The 18,773-nt window shown below is 33.8% G+C and overlaps 1 protein-coding gene across 7 annotated transcripts in view; it reads left to right on the plus strand.

Moving 5' to 3' along the window:
- Window positions 1-18,773, plus strand: part of LOC118189526 (uncharacterized) — a 1,222,747-nt gene that overhangs the window by 967,870 nt on the left and 236,104 nt on the right. The window contains exon 1 of one of the 7 annotated variants that reach the window (XM_085816473.1): window positions 8,255-8,892. The exons of the other annotated variants lie outside the window; for them this stretch is intronic. Coding sequence (XP_085672599.1) covers window positions 8,757-8,892 — 136 coding nt within the window. The 5' untranslated portion in view covers window positions 8,255-8,756. Of the gene's footprint in view, window positions 1-8,254; window positions 8,893-18,773 lie in introns of those variants that run through there. 7 annotated transcript variants of the gene reach the window in all.

Below are 18,773 nucleotides of genomic sequence, written 5' to 3' on the forward strand. Positions count from 1 at the left end.
GTGGAACACTTCCAACGTCTACTGAAAATGGCAACATTCTCATGAACATTTCATTTTCACAAAAATCGGAAAATCTGCTTCTGAATTCCTCTTTCAACTTTGAATGTATTATGAAAAAGTAGCTCTTTTCCTAGTAAGCGGTAGTTCGAATCATTGAGATGACCTGTAATATCGACAAGAAATGCTAAGTCTGTCAACCATTTCTCATCACTAAACTCGTGAATAGATTTCTCTTTAGAGTCCATGAATTGTTGAACTTCGCTCTTCAAAGGAAACAGGCGCTGAAGTCTCTTTTCTCGGCTCAACCAACGTACTTCCGCGTTACCTACAACGTCACCATATTCAGCTTCCAAATCACTCAAGAACCGTTGAAATCGTCTCTGTTTAAGTCCTTTAGACCGAATGAAATTAACCACTTTTACAATAGTGATTAAGAATTTACCCTTTTTTTATGGAATTGAGATTTTATGCTTAGTCGAATTTTTAATTTGTAAAATTACATAAGATAAAGTTGTAAGGATCCTAAGTTTTACTAACGTTTATTTTATTTTAAAACTGTACTATCACTTCTTATTTTCTACTTCCGGCCAGAATTAAATGCTTTAACTTGTTTATGCAAATTGTCTAGCTAACGCCAAGTACTTAAGTTGTGGCTTTTTGCCAAGAGAGAGAGAGAAGGAGTTATAGGAAGCACGCCACTTGCCACTGTAGTTTTACGAGTTTTCACTCTGTTGCTGGTTGCCTGTAAGGGCAGAGGTTTAGCCCTCTTGATATTTGCAAACGTATTGTAGTTTAAGCAGCTCGGCGTACTACATACGTACCTTTCTTTAAATAAAGGCCAATCTTAGTGCTAGGCATTTTATATACTAATTCAAAGTTAGTTTTTAGTTAGAGTTTTAGTTAGTAGTTTTTATATTCTTACGTTCAGACCACAAGTGGTTGGTCTTTGTATTCCGAAGCTCGGAAGATCCTGTAAAAGATTGAAGGAAGATCCTGTAAAAGATCCTGTAAAAGATTAAAAGGGTTTCGTATACCCTTCCTGCTTGTGTTGTCTACTTCACACCTTCTTGAACATAGCTTGAATAAGCTCCCTGTTCCGATTCAGGACCATTCATGTTTCCAACGCCAATAAAGAGGAACACAAGTCCTGATAAAGTGAAATGGTAAGTTGTAAGTGAAATTAAGGAAGGGGTAAGTTGAAATTAAGAAGCGATAGGAAGGGAAGTTTAACTCAAAATTTAACTGTTAATAAAATATCCTTACCATCTATTTCATATTTTTGATTAACAAACTCAACGATTTCGAAGCTAGCAATGGCAACACTCTACCCCTCCCCTTTCCCTAAAAAAATCTTCAGCGCGCGAGGCTGTGTATCGGAGAATGCTGTTTTGAAATTATTTTGTGATACTGCTATTGAATTGAATTTTATGGTTGGAAGAACATGATATTTAATAAATAAAGATAACACACAAAACGTTAAAAAAGTTCCCCCTTGGGCGCAATATAAAATCTGAAAGGTTTCAGATTAATTTTTTTAATATTTAAATATTGTATAGATTAAAAATTGCTTTTGCAGCAGTGGAGTAGTTAAAAAGAGAAAAAGGAATTCAGTACTATAAGCTGAAAAAATTCAAGGGTAATTCATACTCACAAGAAATTTGTTCCTGGTGAACAGAGGTGAAGTCTGTGATTTATAAAGACACGGTGAACAGATTTCTAGAGAAAATTCAATGCTAAGTATGAAGTTTTTTAATCGAAACGAGTCCATGCAAAATCCAAAAATTAAAGAAAATAACACGCTAACTTGATACACAGTCTTTGAAAGTGTATACAATGCTTGGCATCTTCATACAGGTGGACTTTATGCTTTCGTCCATCTTTTTATATACTGTTTAAATCTCTGAATCTTTCATTTTCTGAATCGCTTCAATAATACTAAAATGAGACTTCGCTTCAGAAAGTAATCTGCAGGTGCCCAACGGTAGTGAATAAGGAAGTTGCTGAGAATTATGTCACAGTTTGCTAGAATATGCTGGGTCATATTTGAATTGTGTGTTGTAGTGCAGCAGAAAACAGTTATTCCATTGAGTTCTTTCGGGCTTATGAGAATGAATTCTCTTTCGAATGTCCGCGAGCTCCTTCTAAAATACAAAATTCGCAGTCTGTCTCCCAGGAACTATTTCCTTCCGGTAACTGCCATTTTATCTCAGGATCATAAGCAAAACTGCTAATTTTGTTTCTAGTTACAATTTATTTGAAAAGCCATGATTAATTCTCACTTTATAGCAAAAGATTTATTGGTTTTCCTTGATTTCCAGTCGAATCCATACCAGCAAATGTTCACTGGATCAAAGCAAAATTGCTTTGATAATTCTCCCCATGGGCAGGTGAAATTTTAGAAAATCAAGTTGAGATGTCACTGTAGTATATGCTGTCAATCATCGTTTGACAGGTATGCTAAAATTTGTTTAAAAGTAGTTCTAAAACTTTGTGGACCACGTTTGGGCAAACACTGTCAAGTGCGAGCCAAAAAGATCTCTTTTAATGCATCATACGAGCACTGTCGTAACGATCTTTTGCGGTGGCCGGGTAGTTTGCTGGACACAATGGATGGGATGAAAACATTTTTCCCCATCAGAAATTTGCACACGCAAAAGAAATTACAGCTACGCCATAAACGGGATCTGTTATTACTGGTCATCAAATAATTTACATGTTAATTGACATATATAGTTTCATTTCCAAATAAAAATTTAGAAGTGAAATGTTCTTTCCCTAAATTTCCTTTTCTGATCAGTCTTTTTATCTTAAGGGCACTCATACACCTTAAAGCCCATAAGATCTTCGAATAGGTGACTGTTGCAAGAATTGGGATAACTTATTTATTTTAAAAGCAATTACTTCTAACTTTTTACAGCTGACTACATAATATAGCTGCTTTCTGAAATAGTAATCGGAAAGTTTTTGTTGCCACAAATATTTTTATAATTTAATCCGTTTTGTGACAACATTTTTCGTCATGTTTCCACCTTGCGCGCACAGTTTAAAATTGCATAATTTAATTCCATATTTAATATATAGCTTTTATAACATTAGAAACTACTGCGAACCTAAAATTCTAAAAATTTCATGTTATTTTTTTATTTTATTTTGAGTTGAGTTTATAAAATGTATTTTATTAAAAAAAATTTGTAATGTTTTCGTCCATAAAATTTTTCAATATTAAAATATTCATCAGATTTTTGGTTCAGTTAGAAAATAATGCCCATATAAAGAATTCCATCCAATTTCAAGTATGTACCATTAGCCATTTTTAAAATATCATGCGCGCAAAGTGGAAACATGGCGAAATATTTTGTCACAAAGAGGATTAAATTACAAAAATATTTGTGGCAACACAAACTTTCTGGTTACTAGTTTCCAAAGCAGCTATATTATGTAGTCAGCTGTAAAAGGTTGGAAGTAATGGCTTTTAAAATAAATAAAATATCCCAATTCTTGCAACAGTCACATATTTGAAGATCATAAGGGGTTTAAGGTGTATGAGCCCCCTTAACAGCATCCACATTTCTTTGTTTAATTTCTAAAATGAAGCTGCTCGAAATGATAGGACTATATTCCTTGGCGGATGGACACGTTTCTAACATATGTGAGGTTCTCAGCTTTAGTTGATCGCTAAAGTAGTCAAGCCTATATATGTGCATATTATACTGAAACAATAGATGCAGACTCATGCCTACAAAGTCAAGGAAGAATGACATGTAAAAGTCCCTGTACAGGATTTCATAACAAGCCGGATTAAGAAATTAGAAGGGCCACATTCGGCCCGTTGACCGGCTTTTGCCCACCCCTATTGTAGCATATTTGTTAGCTAAAAAAGTAGATAAATACTAAATTCCAATCGTTATAGGAAAAATTTCCTAATCTAGCTTGATAACTGTAAAAGACTTAAATCTAAATAAAGTCTGAAAGTTGTTCAGATCCATCATCTTTATTTCTATTTATCTGTCATCCGTCAGAAGCAGAAGGCGATTATTACTGAGGGTATAAACATTTTTCACGATGTATTAAAGCCAGGCTGCATTTATTTATTTCTGTTTTCCTTAAATACTTTTTGAGTGTAACTAGCTTAATAGTAAGCTACGTGCATTACGGATTACAAAGTATCAGCTGTACTTTATTGGGTTTGTTCATTCAATTATTGATCGCGAGATTCTGCCTGTTAGTTTTCCTGCTTTTTGGAGCTTTCTTTTAACAGATAATTTCTTTTTATAAGATATCTGGAAGATTTTAAACTTCGATTTGAAATATAAAATCATGTGACTGAAATATTTTCCTAACATTTGCGAGTTCAAAAATGGGAGGATTTGAAAACTTTCAGATTTTATATTACGCCCAGAGGGGCGTTTTTTTTAATGTTTCGTGTGTTGCATTTGGAGAGACATTTAGGTTAATTGGTAAAGCCGAAGAGATGAAAAATGTGCAAAGCCTTCGCCGGGAATCGAACTACGGACCACTGGAATATCGGCCTAGCGTGCAGAACCACTACACCACGAAGACACGCCAAGAAGGTGGGAGAAATACGTTATATACAACCCCCTTTTTTTAAAGGGTGACTGGGTTTTTCAGGGGACCCAATCGCCAAATCCTGGGTGTGGAGAAACCTCATCCAACATCCTTTTAGTTCGGGCGCCACTGTAGAGACATTAGGATTTTCTGGAAGCCGGAGATAAGAAAAATTAGCAGCGCCTTCGCCAGGAACCGAACCACGGACCTGTGGAATACCGACCCAGCGTGCGGAACCCACTACACCACGAAGGCACGCTAGGAAAGTGGGAGAAATACCTTATACATTAATATATTAAATATCATTTTCTTCGCACTTAAACTATAAAATTCAATTCAACTGCAGTATCACAAAATAATTTGAAAACAGCACGTCTTTTGAATTTTGGATACACAGTCTCGCCCGCTGGAGATAACAATGTTTTATTTTTCATACGGAGTTGCCATTGCTGGCTTTAAATCGTTGAGTTTGTTAATCAAAAGTTCTTTAAAGGTTTACAAAATAGGGAATAAATAATAAAACAAATTCCAAATTTGGGCTTCTCGATGTCCATATTCGAGTGGAGAACTAAGTTATTCAAAATTTGATGTCTCTGGGTACCTGTATAGGTTATTTTACATACATTCATACATTCATGCAGATTCTTCATTATTTAATTTCTTTAAATATGATGCAGGGCTCTAACATTTGGTGGCAAAAATTTGAAAAGTGAAGCACCGTTTATAGTGAACCAGCTCAAAATGCGAAAACGAAATTAATAGCCCTCCTGGGCTAATTACTCCTTTGGACTTTAAAAAAAATAAAAAATAAAAAATAAAAAAAAAATAAATGAAAATGTTATGTGGTTAATGGTTATTAATTTTTGAAAGACTTTTAAAACCTTTCAATATTTTAAAAAATTTAATGTTATGTGAAAATATTTTTTAGATGGGGGGGACGTCATGTATTTTAGATTGTTATTAACCTTTTTGAAGGATTTCTTTTTAAATGTTTTGAAAATATGGAGAAAATTAATCAGCTGTTAAAATTAGGATTAAGATTTTTAGTTTTAAAACCTTTGAAGCGAATTTGCATTTTCATTGCTCAAATCTTAAATTTCGAGAATTACATGGAAATTTAGCGAACCGTTCTGACGTTTTATTAACAATAGCTCCTATCCTCATTATTAGTTTGGAATTTTAGAACATGTATATATTCAATGCCCAAATCGGATATCTGAATAACTATATGAAAAATTCTGTTATTCTTTTAATGCAAAAGGGCTTCATCTCAGTTTTAGTTTCTAATTTTTTAGATTTCTAAATTTTAAATTTGGCATGTAATTTTTTTAAAAATTTATAATCTTTACTCTTCTCTTGGTTTAAATTAACAGGATGCCAAATCACTTCTAAATTGAAGGATTCTAAAAATTTTCTCCAGAGAGTGGTTGGAATTCTAATAAGTTTCCCCTTTCTGTGTTTGATAAGTGTGGCTTGCAACTTGTTTTTATACATTAAAGATTGCCACACAAATATAAATTATAAACAAGAGAAATTGTCATATTAAAAGATATTTATACGGCAAATGAAAATTAAACTTTTAATTTTGCCCACATTATTTTTAAAGATCCCCTTAGTTTCTTCTCCATTTGTTCAAGAGTGATTCGAAGAAGTCTTCAGCAAGTGGAAGAAGGAATAAAACACTGCAGTTTAAATTAATACACCGCATTTTCAAGTACTGAATATAATCAAAAAAAGAAATTAATTAACCAAAAATATGAAATTTTAGTATCAAATTTAAAAGAAAGTTATAGTCTGGATCTTCTTTCAGAAAAGAACAGAAAGTAAGTTTGTAAGGTTAAATCAAATCTAATTGGCTGCTGAATCACACTTATTTTATCTTTTGTTTTACATTTCTTGTCGTGTTTCTTACTTTTCACAACTACTCAAAAGTTTTAGTTAAATTTCAGAACACACACAAGAAGTAAAATTTTACTTAGGTTTTACGTTTCGTAGTACAACCCCAAAGTAATAAATGCTAGCGACCGCTGTTTTCGGATATCTAAAACTCGAGTGTTTAAAGCAGTAAAACACAAACTCGGCTGCGACGAAAAAAATTGTGAGCCTAAACTCGTAACAGATCCATGTTTTTTACACCAATCTATAGTTCGTTTAGGTGGGAGGCGGTTTATCGTCTCAAGCTAAACGGCAATGTTTGCTACAGCACTGTCCTAATATAACAAATTCGCGTGTTGTTTAAGCTCAAATTAATTTGCATTCTGGTAACGGTTGATAGAAGAAATAGAAGGTATAGATAGTAATTAACATAAAAATATTATGTTAGCTAAAATAAATAAATAAAAAAAGTATGTATGAAATTAAAAGAAAAATCAATGTAAGGAGTAAAAATTATATGTAAATGAACTTAATTGTGAGAAATAATTCTCAAAATATGTACACATAAGTTCTGAAATCCTGTGCATATTATTACCAGGAATATTAGTGAGAGTAAATAACAAAAAATAGTGAATGAACTAAACAGAAAATAAATAAATAAATAATAAGAATAAATAAGAAAGGAAAAGAGACAGAAACAAACAAGGCAAAAAAAAAAAAAAAGTAAAATATTTAAGAAACAATTTTTTTCGTATTTAATTGCTAGGAAAATGTGCATCCTAACCACAGCGTTTATCGTAACAAAAGTGTAGATTCATGTCTTTGGCGTAGTATAACACTGGTGGATGTATGAAGCGGGGAACCCACATCATTTGAACTTTTGGGAGCCCGCATTTTTAGACACATCTTATATTAGCTATTTTTTAGAAAATTAATGAATAATTTAAGGGTCCCTCTGCACGCGGTGATCAGTGCAATTTAATCGCCCTATAAATCAGTTTCTGGCCGAACATATCTAAGACGACTTGTCATAACTAACAACTAGCGCATGACGTCGGCTTTTTCTTAGAACTGTAGTTCACGAATACATTTTTATCATGAAAGCGACTGTGACGAAGAAGGGGTTGAAGGAGTAGGAGTACGGACTTGATTCCCATTAAAGTAAGCAATTTTAATTTTAGTACGTGTATCAAATTTCCACGCGCTCTCTGCAACAGCATTTTCCAGAGGAAATAAAGGCATTTGTTGTTGATTGACAGCGATTGATTGATTGAGTGTGATCGAATGCAACTGATTGAATGCGTATCATAAAATGGCTCTCGTGTGCAGAGAAATGGTCCCGGATGGTATAAAACATTCTGCAATGCCTTTTTTATGAAAACAGGGGGGGGTGCAGATTCGTGACTTTGGCATGATGCCGATGATATGTACAATCCTATCCGGCGTGTTATAGTTACCCAGTTGTGTTGAAATATATTTTTATTGTGAAAGCGAACGCGGCGAAGACGCGCTTGGTGCCTATTAAAACAAGCAATTTTGGCGCGCATATTAAATTTCCGCGGCAGTATCTTCCAGTGGAAATCCGCAAGGAAATGAAGGCATCTCTCGCATTGTGTGCCTGATTGATTGATTGAATGCGAGACGGAGAGGGAATCTATTTACGTATGGAGACTTGGCCCGAGGAGGAGAGAGCGACGAAGAGAGAGCCCGAGGAGGAAACGAAGGGGGGAAAATAGTAAGTGGAAAAGGGATGTTTTCTGGCTAAAGTGGTCGAGTATGCGCGGAGGGCGCTGCAGTCGCAGCCACCGGTGGTGGAGGGTGGCGGTCCCAGTTAGAAGCCGTGTGGCGCTCGAACGGCTCACACGCGAACCGTCGCCACTTCGTCGCCGGCACACAGGAGTGTGACGCGGTGATGTAAAGTCGACGCGGACGAACTCGTTGTTGTTTATTTTTTTAAGAAGAAACGTTTTTTTCTCCGTACCTACCTCAGTAACGGTTGCCTTAAGAAAAAAAGTTAAGAGAAATCCGACGAATCTCGTCGGCCGTAATCTAAACTTAAAATCTCGTCATCACTGCAAGGAGCGGTGTCTTGCTTTTTTTATCCCTTCTCGAAACGGGTGCACCGGTTCTTAATTTTCTTCTCGTCTGTCGCCTGGTGAAAAGAAAAAGAAGCACTTTCACCGGGGAACTCTTTTTCTAAGATCGAGCAACCAGTTTTCAAGAGCGGTCAGTTCCGTACCATGCCACTGAGGGATCGCCGGCCGGCCGACGAGGTGCCGCACGGCTGACTAGGAACCGGCGGCCCTGCTCCTGAGATGGATGCCGTCAATGTGCACTCTTTTTTCCCGCTGCTGTGGGCCAGCAAGTTCGGACCCCGCCTGCCCTGGCCGGTCGGTAGCAGGGGTGGCAACGGATCCGCAGCCGATGAAAAATCCCCCCATGAACCTCCAGGTGAGTGAATGTCTCTTAATTCTTTCCGACTTCCCCGCCCCGTTACTGTTAATAATCGATTTAATCAGTATCGAGAGTCGAATGTATCGGTATGAGGAATGCTGTGTACGGCAAATTACGACCGTATTGTGGTTAAACTATAACGGTGATGTAAATACATTGCTGTAAGCTTTCAGCATTGCCGCTAAAAATGAACTAGTTGTATTACTATTTATTTAATTTTTGCTATTTATTTATTTATTTAATATTTTTTATTCTGATTGTTAGTGAAGTAACTTTATGACGGGAGTTTAGTAAGATACATTAGTAATTTTTTCTGACTGCCTAAGGTAATTAGTAATTGATTTTTAAGGTAATTTAGTAACTCATTTTCAGAGTGATTTTATGTAAAATTAACATTTAGGTATTATATTAGTTTTTGTCATATATATATATATATAAGATAATTAGTAATTAATTTTAAGGTCATTTAGTAACTTTGCGATGAGAGTTTAAGATACATTAGTAATTTTTTGTAACAGTCTAAGGTAATGAGTAATCGATTTTTAAGGTAATTTAGTAACTCATTTTTCATAGTGATTTTATGTAAAATTAACATTTAGTTATTATATTAGTTTTTGTCATATATATATAAGGTAATAAGTAATTAATTTTAAGGTAATTTAGTAACTCATTTTTTCACAGTGATTTTATATAAAATTAACATTTAGTTATTATATTAGTTTTCATTATATATATATCAGCCTTTTACTTGGATGTCATTTTAATTTATTTTCGTAAAATATATTTTTAAAAAGCTACAAAAGAGCAGCAGTGTTACAATTTTTTGATAAATTGTGTAAAAGTTTTTTTTTTTTTTTTTTTTTTTTTTAATAGTTAGAATACCAGTGTTCAGAATGACAGTATTAGTTGTTAGAAACGCAAGCTGTGTGAACGGGCTCGTTTAAGTATTGAAATATACACTAAATCTGGAATTAAAATGTTTAAATTAGATAATTCGTCTTGGCCAGTTTGGGCAGAAAAGTTCTGTGAATTAGTGTTATTGTTTTTGGAGTTTTAACAACAAACTTGCAAGTTCTGAATGAAATTTTAATATCTGGCAAGTTCTTCCCTTGGAAAATACTTTAAACTAGCTTTAACTTAGGAAGAGACTTTAAACTCAAAACTTAGGAAGATAGGAGGAAAAAGAGCTAATGAACTCAATAAACTAAAAAATATAAAATTGCAACTTAATATTTTGTAGCTAAAAAGATACGCATGAAAGGACACGAGACGAGTATAAGGCACAGACTCATGCAATTTGACACAGTTACACAAGTTAATTCAAAACTTGAAAGTGAATCTTATGCCGTGCTCTTACCATAAACTTAATGTATCTAAATCTTATGTATTCTTACATAGCAGAGTTACTTCTTCAAACTTAACACTTCAGTCGACGTAAGAATTCTTAATTTATATCTCTCATTTCACTTAAACGCAATTAAATCTTTATATATTTTTTTAATTACTTATCCTTTTACAGCAAGGTTATTTTTTTCAAACTTAACTCACCAACGGACGTAATCAAATAAGTCAGTTCCAATCGGCTAACAAGAATTCTAAAAAATATTTTCTCGTTTGTACTGTCGAACAATCAGCACAAATTTATGTTTTTCTTTTTATGTGTATAATATTTAACTGAAGCATTTATTTAACGCTGGAGTGAAGAAGTGAAATGAAGCAAAGAATGTACAGCAAAGCAAATTTATAAATGTAAATCTGATAGCAGAAGAGATCTAACCTTAAAATATGTCGCCGACGAATTCGAAGATTTATTTATAATTTTTTTAATTGCCGATCGTAATAAGAGTTTATCTTTTTGGAGCGAGTTTTAGCTTATGCCGGTGTTAACAGGAATTAAGAAAGATACCATAATATTTCATTCACGAAATAATCACAATGAAGAACAACATTACACACTGGGACTCTTAGGCCTTTTAAACGTTAATTACAATTCTGTTTTAAAATCTATTACTAAGTAATGAAAAAGCTCACTTAAGAGTTTGGTATGTTTTGGATCAAAGTGCCAGAAACTGTAAATGCAACTCATTAGACAAAGTTTCGTAATTTCCATCTTGGCAAAGGGAATATTATAAAATTCTGTCTGTAATGTTTCCTTTTTTTGCTTCTTACCCCCCAAATCCACATATACAAAACATAATATATGTATTCAACATAATATATGTATACAAAACATAATATATGTCTTGAAACTTACTTTTTGTCCGCATCACTTCAGTGTTAATCCCTTTCAAATTGTTGCCACCATATATTATCGCGATTAAAAAATATTAAATAATGAAGACTCTACTCTGTATATATGTATCTTCCTCGGATTGTGAAAAAACGACGCTACCCAGAGCCACCGAATTTTTAACATACATCGAACACGCGCGTCGCAAAACCCGAATTTACAATTTCAAATTTGTTTTTAATTTATTTCATATTTTGGGCAAATTTAACGAAGTTTTGTTTAGCAAACTCGATGATATGAAAGCGAGAAATGGCAACACTGTTCGAAATGAACTTTTTTTATCTCCAACGCTCCAGACTGTTGCCATTCAGCAAAATGTTAAATCATTTCGCTTTCACTTTTAATCGGTTATTCGGCTTTATCTTTTAATTTAAGTGTTGCCAGTGCCTTAAATAAAATTCTTGTGATCTCCACGCACTAGCATGTTGCCAAAGCGTAAGGTACAAAGTATTTAAATTTCAAATTTAATCTTTCTTTCCTGAGTAGCAAACCAAGTGATAGTAATAAATGCAGTTCCTAAAAATATTTTCTGTACTTTTAAATCCGAACGATTTTAAATAAAAGCTCATTTAAATCATGAGGTTTTTTATAAGAAATATTAAACATTTTTATGAAATAACACTTTCTACTCTCATTACCTACTTTCTCGTTTTTGTGATAATTTTTTCGTTAGTTTTCAAAGAAATAATATAGCAGATATATAAGAAAAGAAAAATATGTACGGAAACCTCTAACACTCTATTGGGAATTCTAAAGGTGTGCTGTTTTTAAACATTTTGTGATTTTGCTCTTGAATTTTATGTAAGTGCGAAGAAGGCGATGCTTAATAGCAAAAAGAACAAACTAAAAGAACAAAACACTTGTGTTAGTAAGAGCGAGTCCAAAAGCAGGCTGGTAACCTGCGATCCCCAGCGAGAGCATAAAAAACCTTAAGAAATCCTATGGTACGACTTTAAAATCTGAATCTTTCCAGATTTTCTTTTTTTCTGGAGAAGGCGGGCATTAAAATAATAGCACAAGAATGATAAACTAAATCATCCTTTCCCTTTTCAAAAATTGCGTCAAATATTTAACGTTGACAAATTTCACCCTCCCGAATTTGTTTACTGCGTTCCCTCCCATCCTCTTGGTTCTTAAAATAATGGAGGCACTTACATATAAAATAACGGCAAACTTTTCAAAATAAAGCCATGGTTTAAAAATAAAATTTTTGATTTTTATATTAAATAGTGTCCCAATATTGTCGCTGAAATGAAGTTAGCCCTCGTTATTTAACTATTCTATCTTTTTGTAATCTGTACTTAAAGTGGAAAAGAATGATGCAAAATATTAAAAGACTAAAAATTATTACTGGGTATGGTTTATTAAACTTTGAAGTTTTTAGGTTTTATATACTCACTGATCAATCATATTAATTTGTTGTAGTTAAGCTATCGGCCCTCTGGGCACTTGCACAGTGGCATGGAAATGTTATCTGACCAACAGGTTTGAAACTAGAATTAAAGTTATTAATGCCTGAATTACACAGAAATTGCAGCACAACAATCTGTAGCTCACTAAGAAATACATATGAAATCAAAACTAAAATTATTAATGCCCGATTTACGTATAGACAGTGTCACAAAATTTGTAGCCGCAAACCGATATAAAATCAGAGCTAAAATTATTAAGTCTAGATTTTGATATGCTCAGTTAAGTTGCCTAACTGAGCTTAATGTTTGTCTAAATACTTAAAATATCCGAATATATAGATAGAATAGTTCCGGTTAGTCCATATAATCAGAAATCGTAATCTATCTGTATGTGCAAAATTTCCAGCCTAATAAATTAGCAATTACAGTTGTGTTATTTTATGTGTTGGCCGAATACCAACTAAATGGCAGGCAGTAAAATCCCTGCATTTAAAATTCAAATTCCGGAGGCTATCTGCATGGAAGTTTTTGTCCTTTTCCTTGTGTGTAATGTAAATACGAACTAGTTTCTCTTAAAAAATTCTCTACGAAGGCAGCTTTACCCTTACACAGGTAGCCTTCGCGTGATTTGCCATAAAGTAGTAATCCAGTTCCCTCCAGAAGCAAAATCTATCTATATATATAAAGAAAAAAGTATGTTTGTTTGTCCTCTAAATAACTCAATTACGACTATAGCTATCGTCACCAAACAATTCTTTTCTGAATCCTGGAAAAGCCGTCCACTTCCTTCCCCCCCAAAAGCAGCTAAAATCAGAGATATTAATTAAAAACTTGGAAAAACGATCATTTTCGCCCTCATTTTTCCGAGTGGCAACAGTCTCGCAAGCTGGAGATGAAAATCTGCTTTATTTCGAAAGTTGTTGCCACTGCTCACGTTCAAATCCTAGAGTATGTTAATAAAATATTTCTAAGTTTTACGATGAAATAAAAATAGTATTGCCAAATATTAAATACATTATTCCCGATTCCAAAAATTCGTGGGAAGCCATTTCGATTGCGTAGACTTTAATCAGCGGGCATATTAATTAAAAATTCCCCAAATTTAATGAATTTTTGCACTTATTTTTCCGAGTGGCAACAGTCTCGCGCGTTGGAGATCAAAATGCTTTATCTCGAAACGTGTTGCTACTGCTCTCTTTCAAATCGTAGAGTTTGTTAATCAAAAATTTGTAAGTTTTCACAAAATCTACATATATAAAGAAGAATGTCTGCTTGTTTGTTTGTTTGTTCGTGTTATTGCCTTTCTGATTAATTATGATCATTTTTTTTGCCACATTTAATCGACTAAAATTGAATGTAAGTGAAATATTGGATGGAACTTCAGCTTTTACGACCATTTAATTAAAAAGACGAAAATCATTAAAAACTGCTTGTCCTTGTTCTAACATAATGAGAAAGAATTAGTTTATTTTTCTATGGAAATTTTTTATGTGGATTCCATATCGCAGCAGAGTGTAAAATATCTGACTGTGAATCGTATTTTTTGCATCGTTATTAGAGAAGGATTACAGCGTTATCCTTCTCTCTGTTGTTAGATGCATTACTCACTCTAACTTAACTGGCATCGGGTACTTGCGCTAGTACATTTTACTGTAATGCCAGTGTTTGAATTTTTCTTCATCTTTCATTGAGTGTATTTCAAACACAATGCAATTTTAAATGTCTTCATTTTCGCTGCATATAATAAGAAAAATATCATTGCACGGGACAAGAAATTACCATACGGCTCTACGTTTATTTAGTCTGTTTTTAGAAAGTGAGTTTTTGTTAAGCTTAGGGCATAAGCTGTTGCAGTGCATTTTGTAAGAAAGAAATTCGTTGCATGGGGAAAAGAACTCACATACATCTGTATGTTTTCTTAGTTTATTTCGAAAGGAAAATGTTATTAGAACTAAAGGTTTCATATTTTCACGGTCGCCCAGAAGGAAAGTGATGATGAAATAAGTTAAGAACATTAGTTCCAAACACAAGTGCTTTCACCAGCGTACATAATTCTGTCTGTTTGTCAAACATTATGGTCCAGTGTACAGTCTGCACAATATACAAACGCTGACTATTAAAAAAAAATATGCAAAAGCATTTGATTTTATGTATGTAATGCATTAAACTAGATATGTTGTATGATTGGTGTAAATACGCTGTCTCTCAAAATGCGTTTTGATAAGATTAATAAATAGGTTTTTGATGCAAAATACATAAACGTTAACTGTTAGAAGAATATGTAAATCTTACAAGGTGATATTATTCATACTACATCTGAAATTGGGTTCGTTAATCATGTGTGTAAATTTATCTCTCTTCAAAATTTGTTTTCCTGAAATTAATAAAACCTTTTTGTATACAGTTTAGTGGTAGCGATGTAATTCATATTATAGGCATTGTTATAATATAATAGAGGGTAATTAAAAAACGTGCAATTACTTTGCGTGTTTGGTATTAAATAAGTAATTGTGATAAGGGATATGTCTAAGGGCAGGAGAAATACGTCAAGCAATAACTCAGTTATTGTCATACAAATTGCAGCAAGTTTGCGTTAATGGCTTCCGTAACAGTTGTTTGTACTTTATCTTAACTTGAAGGCAGATCTTGACGTAGGTGTGACGCATCTGCAACTTCCGTTACATATCGCCAGAGAAAAGAATAATCTGTTTAGCGTCAGAGGACCTTGTGGTGGCCAGTTAAAAAATATCCTCTCCCTCATTTGATCTAGTACAGCTAGTCAAGCGGTGAGAGTTGTGTACACAAGTAATTTCAGGTTTAAAAAAAAATCTAAAAGGTTTCATATTTTCACGGTCGCCCAGAAGGATTTGTTAAGGCTGTTCACGTTCTCGCTCAGCTCGTAGTCTACCAGTGTGCTGTTATAATCACTCCTGATAATCTGTTTTTTAGCTTTATTATTAAGCATCATTTTCCTTGCAGTTACGCCATATAGAACTCAATAGCAAAATTACAAAAATTTTAAAAGCAACTTAGCAGTATACGTTTAGAATTAACGATGTATTGGTTGGCATACATTTATCTGTTTTGTTCAGTTTAACATATCAATGTTCATTTTTCTTACGGAGATGGCTTTACAAAACTTTTTTTTGTCTTTTCATTATTAACGTTTTTTGCGTTTACTTTATAAATTAAATACCACGTTCGTGGCGCTTACGACACATAAATTTCGATGCAAGAGCAAAATCAAAAAAAAAAAAAAAAAATATTTAAAAACAGCATATCTTTAGAATTTTCGATAGACAGTCTCGTGTGCTGGAGATAAAAATGTTCCCTATAGTATTGCCACTGCTGGTTTCGAAATCGTCGATTTTCTTAATCAATCAGAAATTCTTCAAAGTTTTCCAAAATATAAAGTAGATAATTAAACAAATTCGAAATTCAAATTCCGGGCTTCCAGGTGTTCATGTTCGGGTGGAGAACTACGTTATTCAAAATTCGATGGCTCTAGGTACCGCTGTAAACCTTAAAGAATAAACCTTATCAGTTAAGTGTATGTTAGGAAATTGAGCATTCATTTTTCATGGCTTCCATCTTTCCTGTTCATTTCAAACATCTACTTTCCAAGAAGAAGACTCGTATTAAGGTGGTTTGATTTCATCTTCCTGTTACTTATCTTCAGAAGTCCGTAGCCTTCATTGACAGTGCGTAGTCGTACGAGATGTGTGTTCAGGTGGAAAAATATACGCGTGGACAGCAATTGTTTAGATTATTGTCAGTGGACGTTTTAGATAATTATCGTATGTAACCAGTCAACCGTAAATCCCTTATGAGTCCAGAAATTCGACTTTTCGGCCTTAAGTTTATTGGTATGATAAGTGTGAAATTTCTGACTTTCCTGAAGATGTCACTTGAAGTTTTGCCTACTTCTTGACCTCTTACTATCTAATACAGAGGCTGTTCACACATTTTTAAGACGATGTATATTGTATTCACAAAACTAAATTACATAAAATTCTTGTGTTTTAAATGTTCTATTTGATATCCCTTATTCTGAACTACCTTTCGACACCGCAATTTTCAGGATAATAATGCCTTCTGAAGTGGCAGAAGAGGTATTCTATCCCATTCCTCCCGAACAGCTTTCCAGAGTCCTGTTAGGGTTTTGGGACAACGTTTGGATAATGCAGTTTTTAAACGTTCGAAAGCACAAAAATCCATGGGTGACACATCGGGACATTTAATAGGGATATCAGTGAAGGGTATGACCTTGATACCAGTTTTTTGTTCCATTTCTTTTACGAAATTTACAGTGGATTTTGATGTGTGACTGCTAGCTTTGTCCTGATGGAGTCTCGCAGATGGATGGCACTGTGGGTAAAGCGATGGTATTTCATTCAGAAAAATTGGCGATAAAATAGGTTCCTGATAATATTTGGAGTTAATCTTGACATTTTTTCGCACTCTCTTTACTTTTAGCTTGCCATTGTAAGAAAACCCAGCAACAATCATGAATCCCTTAAAAAAACTTTTTTTCGATTCTTTGAACCATGTAATTAATTTTTTTTCTCCCCTTTTATGATAATAAATGGCTCTTTTTTTTGTTACAATCATTTAAATACACCCATGCTTCGTCTATTGTGACAATTGTTTTCCATTTTTCTTTGGATAAGTGTTTCTCATATAGAATTCTGCAGCGTGTCCTGCGTTGAGCGATATGCTTTGGAAGAAGACGATGCACATTACGTTTTTTCGCTTTCTTAAGATTTAAATCAACGTTTATCATTTTGTTTACAGTGGACACCGAGCATTTTAATGATTTTGCAACTGTCCTTTGACTAGGGGGATTTTCTTTCAACATTAAACAACGTACCTTTGCAATAGTCGAAGATGTCCTTTTTTTCCTTGGATAATTGTCTGGAAATTTTGTCCCACTTGAGGCTCCAATTTCACGTGTTTGTTTCCTTTCTTGTTGATGATATTACCTATCGACGCTTTAGATACCACAAAACATGACTCTCACATCGTTTTTGGATAACGGAGTATGCATATTTCTCTTCGGAAAGAGCGTAAATGTAGCCTTCGAACCCCTGTTTTGTTAAATTCGCCATTTTGAATAAAAACAAAACTTTCAAGCCACAGACGATAATTTTGGCTTTTAAAAACATAGTAAAATTGCAATTACTTCTTTTGCAGCAAACGATTTTTTATTACTGCTTACCAAAATCGTCTAAAAAATGTGCGAACAGCCTCTGTACGCATGAATTACGTATCAGGGTCTTGTAATCAGTAACAGATTGAGTTATCAGTTCGGGAAGGGGTTTTATAGGCTGGGTCGATGCATGAGCAAAAGCAATAACAATGATGAATTTGACTAGGAAATGACAAATTCCTGCATTCATTTGCGTAGGTAAGTACGTGCAGTTTATGTCCGTTCCAGTGTTGTGGTTGTTCTGCGCATGACTAAGCGTAAGATTCGTAAACTTAAGCGTAAGAGATAAGCCTAAGCGAATCAAATTTTTCTGATACATCTATGTATGCGAGGTTTACTGTAACGCAGCAAAATAAAGGTATATTTTCCTGGCGTCTGTAAAAAGTTCAAAATTTAAATTTCGCATTGAAGTTGCGCGTTCTCCTGTCTGTTCTATGAAAAGTTTTAAAAAAAATCTGATGTGTACACCACATGACTTCCTTGTACGGAATATTAAATTATACGCATTTTTTCTTGCATTTCATTTAAACTTATTAGATTGAATTAAACCTACTTCGCCGACAGCGCATAAACCACAATACAATAAATGTATTCTTTAAAATTCACTTTGTTTACCATAGCGACACTCTGGCGCTAGGTTCACTTAACAGTATTATATTTCGTTCATATTATAACTCCGAGTGCACAAAATTTATATCATTTAAAGAATTATCTAATCATTGCCACATGTTCTATTCAAATACTATAATAAAGCTAGAACGATGTATAAAAAAAATTAAGCAAACGAAACAAAAAAGAAACAGTTTTTTACAGACGATTGAGTATTTCTCATGCAATTAATTCAGTTCTCACTTCGCGAGAAGTCAAAAATACATAAAAACTCAAAATATCTGTATTAAAAATTACGAAGTAAATCTTAAACGCTTATTTCCTCGAGAAAATTCCAGAAAGGATTAAGCATCATTTA

Source organism: Stegodyphus dumicola, chromosome 5, assembly GCF_044657685.1.
Source record: "Stegodyphus dumicola isolate Sdum_Otavi_A_Nest chromosome 5, ASM4465768v1".
Taxonomy (NCBI): Eukaryota; Metazoa; Arthropoda; class Arachnida; order Araneae; family Eresidae; genus Stegodyphus; species Stegodyphus dumicola.